At 41.8% G+C, this 9,639-nt stretch overlaps 1 protein-coding gene across 1 annotated transcript; it reads right to left on the minus strand.

The window, feature by feature from the left end:
- Nucleotides 1–451: 451 nt before the first annotated feature.
- Nucleotides 452–9,214, minus strand: LOC145656103 (homeodomain-interacting protein kinase 1-like). Its single transcript, XM_081709513.1, has 9 exons — nucleotides 9,210–9,214; nucleotides 6,237–6,588; nucleotides 5,303–5,670; nucleotides 4,626–4,749; nucleotides 4,232–4,336; nucleotides 4,029–4,115; nucleotides 3,546–3,727; nucleotides 3,240–3,319; nucleotides 452–657 (listed from the first exon to the last, which is right to left on the minus strand). The coding sequence occupies exons 1-9, from the start codon at nucleotides 9,212–9,214 to the stop codon at nucleotides 452–454; spliced, it is 1,509 nt and encodes a 502-aa protein (XP_081565639.1).
- Nucleotides 9,215–9,639: the final 425 nt, after the last annotated feature.

The following is a 9,639-nucleotide window of genomic DNA, read 5'->3' on the forward strand; positions in this document are numbered from 1 at the left end:
GTGTCCAAGCTGAAATTCAACTTGATTACAACAGCCCCAAGCCATGCAGATCTAGTTATGGGCTTTATTCAAAATTAAAACTAAAACAGAAGTAGATTTTAAAAAACACAACCACAATTCTGTGATTTATCTAATGCCAGCTAGTTAAATTCATCACTTACTCTCTGTTGATTTTCCCACCCTTAATCTTGCAGAAAGAAGGCTCAAGAAAATCAAGCGGATGTAAATCACAATCTTCCATGTTGTTTTGCTTCCACATCACCCTGAAAGCGCTTTATTTAAATAATTTAGCTCTGCTCAATTTCAGCTTGATTACAATAGCCGCAAGCCATGCAGATCTAGTTATGGGCTTTATTCAAAATTAAAGCTAAAATAGAAGTAGATTTTAAAAAACACAACCACTATAGTAATTAACCTGCAAAATGTGTTCTTAATCTGTTGATTGCAACTGTCAAACATTTTTAAAAATGTGTTGAATATTACCCAAGTCACAGCCTACAGAGGTGGAAAAGACCAGGCCAGGTGAACCATAGAACAAGTTGAACCCTGAATCCGAGGGCCAGGGCGACCCCGCCCGAACCCGAGGGCCAGGGCTCCCGCCGGACGCGTGATTCTCAAATTTGACCTTCTTGGAGAGGGAGATCCCACTGGAAGAAACTGAAGGGGAAGAGAATATAACTTTAGCAAAAGATGAAAACTGACCACTAACCAAACGAATGAGAGAGATTGTTCTTTGAGGCTGAATGTGATGTGTCATAATAACCATCAATTACTATAAAGGTGTCCAAGCTGAAATTCAACTTAATTACAATAGCTAGCCAGCAGCCAAGATAAAAGGTCACATGTCACACAATTTTAAGCTTCCCTTTATACGAAAGAACTGCAGTATTTTAAATTTGCCACATCGTTGGCGGACAGGTACCTAGCCATAGTAGCTAATTATCCTAGCTAGTTCACACTTCATTCTCCCCCAAATGATCCCATTATCGACAGGTATCCGTGCTTAGACATGAAGACAGTTCAGCGACCGAGGACTGACATGCAGCTGTCACAGCTCTTTTAGAGCAATCCGATCGTTAGCGAGCCAATGCTAGATAATAACGTTAATTGCAGCTACAGCAAATAGTTGGCAGTTAATCTGCAAGTTAACTAACGTGCTCCATCGCCATGAAAATTAGAATCTGTTGCCGCAAGAGATGTGCATAAGTAATGTGTGAACTAGCTAAGTTAACCATCTCAAATAGACAGCTTGTCTGTTAGCTAACCTAGCTAGAGAGCCCAATGTTACCTGAGTCGTTGAATTCAAGTCCGACTTGACACTTTAGCCTTTCCCGTTAGGCCTCATCGTCTTTTTAAACAAAATTAACATACTATTCATAAAATCCATATAGAGCAAGTTTTATGGATGATCTGCTCAGTGAAGCTGCATTATTTCTGTTATAATACGGACACGGCAGCATTTTCACGGCATGTTTTATTAATCTGTTTATTGCAACTGTCAACACATACGAATGATTAATAATTAATGTAAACTGTTATGCAGCGAATTAAAGATACTATATTTTCCTGTTTCCCTAGAAATAATCCAAACTGCAGTGTCTGCTTATTTATGCTGAAGCACACTTAAGTGGGTATATTTTTTGTGGATTCCACATATACATTAAAAGGAAAATGTTGCCCAATCATGTCAGAAATAGCAAAACAAAAAAACACAGGCTCCGAGTTACTGAAAGAGAAGTACGCGATGAGGTCCTGGTAGAGCATAGGCACAGGTTGGTCATACGTGTTTATGAGGAGTTTAATTTAAGCAAAATCCTCATCACACACCCAAGAAGTCAAAGCCTGCAAAATCCCCAAGCAGCAAGACTGCATCAAGTTAGCACTGGCTGAAGCAAAAATAGTGCTGTGTCCTGCTGTGTGGCTCATCCACTCTACCAGTCTCTTAGTATTGGGCTTAGTGTGCTTAATTCATCTTGATGTCCTAACTGACATTCAAAAAGAAATGGATGTGAGAAGACAGTGTAGGAGTTCAAATTTGAATTGGCTTGAAATGTAGGCTGAAGTGCTCTTCTGCAGCTGAGCAGCTCATTTTCTGCTGAGCATCTTCACAGCCCTTACAAGGAGAGCATGAAAATGATGGAGGGGACAAGAAAAATCAGAATAATGCTTTAAGGACTGGACACATTTACAGCTTCTCACACTAAACAAAGTACTCCAAGGTAAAAAGTTCATCAAAGTAAAACATGTTTCATCCATCTTTCTGTGAACTGATATTTTAATGACTGACAGACAAATCCTCCAAGACTTGGCTTGGGATGCTTTGGTGTACAGGAGAGGTTTGAACCCCTTTCATTAAAGAAAACGTGTATGACTCAGGTGCTAGGGTATTATCAGAATGTAATTTATTCCAAATGTAAACACATGATTCTCTTAATTAGAGATTCCCTTATAAGGCATATTATTCAATAATGTTCATAGAGGTACAAAAAACAAAACAAAACAACAAAACCCTACTGAGTCTGGAAAAGAACATCTTTATCAATAAAAAGTATCAAATGACCTGAACACAGTTGTACCACCATTACAAACTCCTTGCTTGAGTCTGCATGTATACATGTATGATAGTAACATATCAGCCAATGAATGATGGACTCGAGTTTGTACTCGAGGAAAGAAAGAAATTTTCATAATGTCATAAAGAATCAAGTGTTTGGAAAACGTCTAGGAAAAGAAAGAAACATTTATTTAAATGTGCTGAATATTGCACAAGTCGCAACCCTTGAAAAACCAAGAAGAGTTCTCGGTCTGCTTAAGTACTGTGTACTGCAAAAACACAAGTAGAATTGAATTTTCCACAAATACACATACAAGAACCATAGAAGAAAGCATAGTGTTGGTCTTATAGAACGAGAGACACAAAAACCTCAGCTACAATGATCAACAATTACACAATGAAGTTTGGATTCAACGGAATTTCGTTTTGAACTACGGTAGAGGGGCCTCTTTATCGGCTACTCGAATACTAGGCAACAACCTGATTCACCATTTGTGGATCACATTTGAGCAGTAACATGATTTGGTAGAACACTTGCATTTGAAACCATTTTTGTCTTCTTTTATAGGTGGAATCGGAGGCCAGTTTGGTGATGTTTTAAATCTACTTGAAGAATAACAAACAAACAAAAAGCCAACCCTAATGTAACATTTAAAAGAAGCACCAAAGTGGGCATCAGATTTACCATCAAACAGGGTCTTGCTGCTGTCGAAGCCTGTGCACTGCCGCTTGCAGATCTCCATGTTCTGCAAGCAAGATTTCACACTGCAGCGAGAGACACACACACACACACACACACACACACACACACACACACACACACACACACACACACACACACACACACACACACACACAGGTGGGGGGGGGGGGGGGGTTACAGTACTAGCAGAGAAACTCTGATGCTATTTGGATTTCTAAATTAACACGGTGTTCCTTAAAATGTTTTTGAAACACTGACATGTAGATTGGAAGGCCTGGAGCAACTCACTGTGCACTCTGAGGGAAGTGGAGGAGGTGGGTCATGGTCAGAAACAGGTGGTTCACGGTCTTCACTGGCGTGATCCTTTTGTGAGCGTCTAGCGTGAGCATCTTCTTTAGTAGGTCGATGAACTCCCGCCGGTCGGCCTTCTCCGCCAAGACGTCGGTGCCTTTCAGACTGGTCATATTGACCTGCGAGAGAGACCCATGGGTGAGTCATATTATTCACCAGCAGAGGGCGGCAATGCACCCAATACGAACGAAGTTCTGCAGCAAATTTCTACGCACTGCTCTGCCCTTCGCAGATGCCGTTCTCCAGAGCGACTTACATGCGCTACTCATTATGACAGCAGAAACGCTCGACCTTTCAGCTAGCACCTTGTTCTACCTGCTCTATAATGTGAGCTGCGGGAGCCCTTTGTCACGTTCTTCAATTTCACATCGCAACACTAAAAGAAATGCGTATAGTTACGCGCACAAAAGCCCAAATAACCTGCATCATGTCGTCAAGGCAGTTTAAAATGTACTTCCGAGTCTCTTTGGACTTGATGCCACGCTCCGCCTCATGCTCCGAAGGTGTCTGGAGAAAGGAAAGAAAAAACAAACCATTCAGCTCCACCATTAAGTTACATGAAGTCATTAAGTTACGTCCCTTATAAAAAACACATGGCATTTGGCATTTGAAGACAGGCAAACCTTGAGTCTCCACAGGGGGTAGCAGTAGAAATAGTAGTGCGTCTTGGTCGCTGCGCTCAACATGCACTCTGCTGGTAGGCCCTGCGTCTCGGAGATGTAACGGATCTGCAGAGACACCATACGGCAAAAGGATTATGACTTTATTTTGAGTTAATCCTTTCATTTTCAAAGTGCATGTCTAAAAAAACAGGCCATAGAAACTCATTTATATTAATCCTAAAAATGAGCGGGCCGACAAAGCAGCTAAAAGGTCAAACTACACACACACAAACACACACACACACACACACACACACACACACACACATATCACTACAGCCACAAAACCACTACAGGTCTGCACCACTGATGCTGTACGGGCGTTAAGGCACAGCTCAAAGGACCATGTGCTTACCTGATCATATTCGGAGGCTCCGGGATACAGGGGCCAGCCCAGGAACAGCTCAGCAATGACACAGCCCAGGGACCACATATCGATGGCCTCACAGAATGGGAGACCCAGGATGAGCTCAGGCGATCTGGACCAAAAACACAGAGATCGCCATCATGAAATCAGCCTCGGCTGATAATTCCGTGGGGGGGTGTTTGTGTTCCTAGACATTACACACCCACTATTCTAGTGTAACATGGAACCAACACTACAATGCACCAACACTACAATAATGTTCTGTTTTGCATTAAGTAAATACAGAGTACCAATGCAGTTAAACACCCGTTACTCAGTATATTACACTGTTAATTAACAGTGTAGCTACAATGTAATAGCGGTTTTGTACAGACTCGCTAAATACTGATATTACCAAAGCCTGCAGTTCAGCGCATCCTAACTAATCTCAGACACCGAAGACGGTTCATTAGGTGTTTTTGCTAAATAACAGCACTCACATGACCCAATAAAAATAAACCACTTATAAATCAATCGTGCTCCAGTTAACTGTAATGCTCATCATAGGCTTTTAATGTGTAGCAGGGTTATTACAACTGTCCACAACATGCAGCTCTACTCTAAAGCACACTCGAGTGCAACAAGTGCACACTTATTTCTAACACGCCTCAGCACGTGTCCCTCACCGGTAGTATCTGGACTGCAGGTAGCTGGGGGCCTTGGAGAAGTGGCTAGCTGAGCCGAAGTCGATGACCTTGACGCGGTACGGCTGCCTGATGGGGTCCACCAGCATGATGTTGTCGGGCTTGAGGTCGGTGTGGATCAAGCCCAGGCTCTTCAGTTTCATGAGCGCTTTGGCGACCTGCTGCAGCACGGGCCGGATGCATTTCAGCAGCAGTGGGCTGAACTTGCTGCGCTTGAGGAAGTCGTAGAGGCTCTGCCCCAGCATCTCGAACACCAGGCATATGTGCTTCTTGTGCTGGAAGCACTCGTACGCGCGCACGAAGTTGAACTCGTCGGCGTTCTCCCTGCTCAGCCGGCTCAGGATGCTCACCTGAGGAGGAGCAAAGGAGGGAAGACGGAATACGCGTTAAGCCGAAGCTACGTGGTCACAGCTTCAAAGTTTGATACTGCTGACAAATAGCCTACTTATTTTCAATAGCATCAAGCACTTTGTGTACTTCCCTTCAACCATTTACTTCTACAGGATTTGGGAGATGCAATTATGGAAGTGGTCCCTTGGAAATGAACCCATGAACTTGCTTTTGGTACTCAAACAATGCAGATTAATGCTCTTTCATAACAATAACATTTTTAATGCACATCCAAACAGGTATGGCTTACACAACTGAAGCTAAATCTTCTTTTTAGAGTAAGCTTCAAGCTGTCCGTGTGTTATCCGAACTAGTTCCTACTGAACTAGTGAAAATTAGAACTAGTGTGCCAAACAAGTATTTCTGTGCTACCCTGGCTGTATACAAATTCCACAGTGTGCGTTAGCACATCTGACACCAACAGAACATATGTTGTAAAAACTGAAACAAACAATAACAGAATCAGGGCTACAGCTGATTCTAGGCCATATCAATAGCTCATTTAAAGCAGGCACAACTTTCCCACCTCGTTCTGGCCCTGTCGAGCATAGGACGGATGACTTTTCAGGATCTTGATTGCGACTACTTCACTGGTGCCCCGCTTCCAGCACTTGGCGACCTGGCCAAAGGTTCCACGGCCCAGGGACTCCAAAACCTCGTAGCTGTTGGAGACGGAGCGGAGGATCTCGTTCTGCACCAGTTGGTACTCGCAATCGCTGCCCCTGGCCACACGCTTGGACAACCCAGGGGAGGAGAGCTCCTCCAGGATCTGTACACTGTTGCTGCTGTGTGCCTCCTCTCTCTTCCTCTTGAGGCTGCCCCGCTTCTGATAGCCGTCAGCACGCCGCGAGGTCAATGCCTCGTCTCCGCCCTGCCAGCTGGAAGAGGAGGAAGACGACGACGAAGCCTCGTCCGAGGCTCCAGAGGGGGAAAAGACCATGGCAGGTAAGCCATCGATTGAATTGAACCCCGGATCCGAGGGCCAGGGTGTCCCCGCCCGAATCCGAGGGCCAGGGCTCCCGCCCCGCGCAGGATTCTCAAATTTAACCTTCTTGGAGTGGGAGATCCCACTGAAGGAATCTGAAGGGCAAGAGAATATACCATTATGGAAAGATGAAAACAGGACTACTAACCAAATGAACAAGAGAGATTGTTTGTTCTTTGAGGCTGAATGTGATGTGCCATAATAACCATCAATTAGCTAAATTAGCTAAATCACAGAGCTTTGATTTTTTTTAAAACATCTACTGCTGTTTTAGTTTTAATTTTGAATATTTCTGTCTGAAGCAGAGCAGAGCCCTGATCGATGCCATTGTTTTTTGGGCAGGCTTTAGCAAGTGATTGCTTTCTCTTTACACGCTTCTCAGAAAAGACAAGTTCTTTGTCTTGCGTTACTCAAAGGTGGTTCTGTGTGCTAAAACAACATCTTGACCTTTCAGCGATGCTGCCACACTGAAAAACAGAAGGCCAAGAAAAAAACAGCTTCTATTCTTAGACTCTCTGGCACTCTAAGTGCTTGCTGATACCTTGCTGACTGCAGTATTTCCTACACCTTTCCAACTGAGAGGCTCCTGAACTTGCAGCACCTCTGTCAATTAATCAATTGCATAACAAGAGTTCATCCGCTCTATAATTGAGGGAGATACCCCCTCTAATCATTAATGCTCATCATTACAAAGACCATTAGTGTAAGCTGATGAAAAATGTTTCAATGTATTTAAAAGGTAAAGAACAGAGTAGCAATGTAAAGATACCATTTATAATGCATTACATTTTAGTCTTTGACACAATCTCTTGCCCTGAAACAGTGTTTAGGGCGATTACAATGCTGTTTCAATATGTTTAAAAGGTAAAGAACAGAGTAGCAATGTAAAGATTCCATTTATAATGCATTACATTTTAGTCTAAAACACAAACTCTTGCCTTGAAACAGTGTTTAGGGCGATTGCAATGCTGTTTCAATGTGTTTAAAAGGTAAAGAACAAAGTAGCAATGTAAAGATACCATTTATAATGCATTACATTTTAGTCTAAAACAAAATCTCTTACCCTGAAACAGTGTTGTTGGGCGATTACAATGCTGTTTCAATGTGTTTAAAAGGTAAAGAACAGAGTAGCAATGTAAAGATACCATTTATAATGCATTACATTTTAGTCTTTAACACAAACTCTTGCCCTGAAACAGTGTTTAGGGCGATTACAATGCTGTTTCAATATGTTTAAAAGGTAAAGAACAGAGTAGCAATGTAAAGATACCATTTATAATGCTTTACATTTTAGTCTAAAACACAATCTCTTGCCGTAAAACAGTGTTTAGGGCGATTAAAATGCTGTTTCAATGTTTAAAAGGTAAAGAACAGAGTAGCAATGTAAAGATTCCATTTATAATGCATTACATTTTAGTCTAAAACACAATCTCTTGCCGTAAAACAGTGTTTAGGGCGATTAAAATGCTGTTTCAATGTTTAAAAGGTAAAGAACAGAGTAGCAATGTAAAGATTCCATTTATAATGCATTACATTTTAGTCTAAAACACAATCTCTTGCCCTGAAACAGTGTTTAGCGCGATTACAATGCTTTGAAACGCTGTTTCAATGTGTTTAAAGGTAAAGAAGAGAGTTGCAATGTAAAGATTCTACTTATCATGAATTACATTTTAGTCTAAAACACAATCTGGGTTTGTGTGTATATAAATGATGTAATCTTACTGTTGTGGAACAAATTACTTCCATTTCCATTTTTTAAGGCAAAAATATTAAATGTTGGAATTTATCATTACATATTCATATGAATATGACTTTAATTTGTATACATATTTGTTGACATTAGCTATTTTGATCAGTCATTTTTGTGTCTGGTTGTTCTAGCTCATATTTAGCACGTTGTCCTTGACCATGTCCCTCTGTCCACAGGGTGGTGGTGTTGGACCGTGTTACAGACACGCTGCTGTTTTCCTGCAAGGTGCTAGTGGTCGGATTTGTAGGTGAGAAATATAGAGTGAAGTCATGTGTATATTACCCATACTACACTTCATCACATTCTGACCATGATGGCACATGGCAACACACTTTAATAGGTAACTCTGAGGGTTTTTCTACATTCCCTGTAAGGTCTGCTGGCTTTCTTCTTCTTCTCTGGGAGAATCAGGCTGCCATCTGACAATTTCCAGCTTCAGCTGCTGCATTATTACTGGTTGCCCGTTATTGTACGTATTGTAACCTCAGAAAAGCTCAAGTGGTGACACTTGCTTCTGTGTGAGAACAAAACATCAGCATATTCAGTACACTGAAGAAATGGTTCTTTCTTTTTTAGATTCCAAAATGCTTATTGACAGTGATTGTAAAGTCACTTTGTTTGTAAATAACCATGATTTACACATTTATTCTGGACAGCAGTTCCTCTCATAATACTGAAGGCCCAGCATGTATATCTACTACTGCTGTTTTTTTAGACGGTGATTGTGGGAGCTTATTTCATCGCGCAGGGCTTATTTAGTGTACAGCATGTGTGTGGACACCCTTTTCCTATGCTTCTGTAAGCTACACACACACACACACACACACACACACACACACACACACACACACACACACACACACACTCTCTCTCTCTCTCTCTCTCTCTCTCTTCATTCCAGCAGTTCATAATGACATTGGGCACACACAGTCGAAAGCTTGTATGGTCTCGTCCCTTTACTTCAGGGAGAATAGAATTATAAAAAACATTATTAGCTCACATTTCACTCTCAAGCTACTACACATATGCCAATCATGAGGACTATATTGGTTTTATTTCCACTATGATGTTTCTGTCTCCTCTAGTGGAGGATCTGGAGCGTAACGACGGCACCGTGCAGAGACCATACCTCCGATTTACTCCTCCACATCAGCTGACTTTAAAAAAACATTTAAAGCTCTACACATCATGGAT

Source organism: Electrophorus electricus, unplaced genomic scaffold (assembly GCF_041902795.1).
Source record: "Electrophorus electricus isolate QZ-2024a unplaced genomic scaffold, ASM4190279v1 Scaffold47, whole genome shotgun sequence".
Classification (NCBI taxonomy): Eukaryota; Metazoa; Chordata; class Actinopteri; order Gymnotiformes; family Gymnotidae; genus Electrophorus; species Electrophorus electricus.

Coding starts and splice junctions, on each gene's coding strand:
- LOC145656103 (XM_081709513.1), bottom strand. Junction 3,728..4,028: donor GCCTTGACGACATGATGCAG/GTTATTTGGGCT, acceptor TCTCTCTCGCAG/GTCAATATGACCAGTCTGAA. Junction 658..3,239: donor CAGCAAGACCCTGTTTGATG/GTAAATCTGATG, acceptor CTTCCCCTTCAG/TTTCTTCCAGTGGGATCTCC.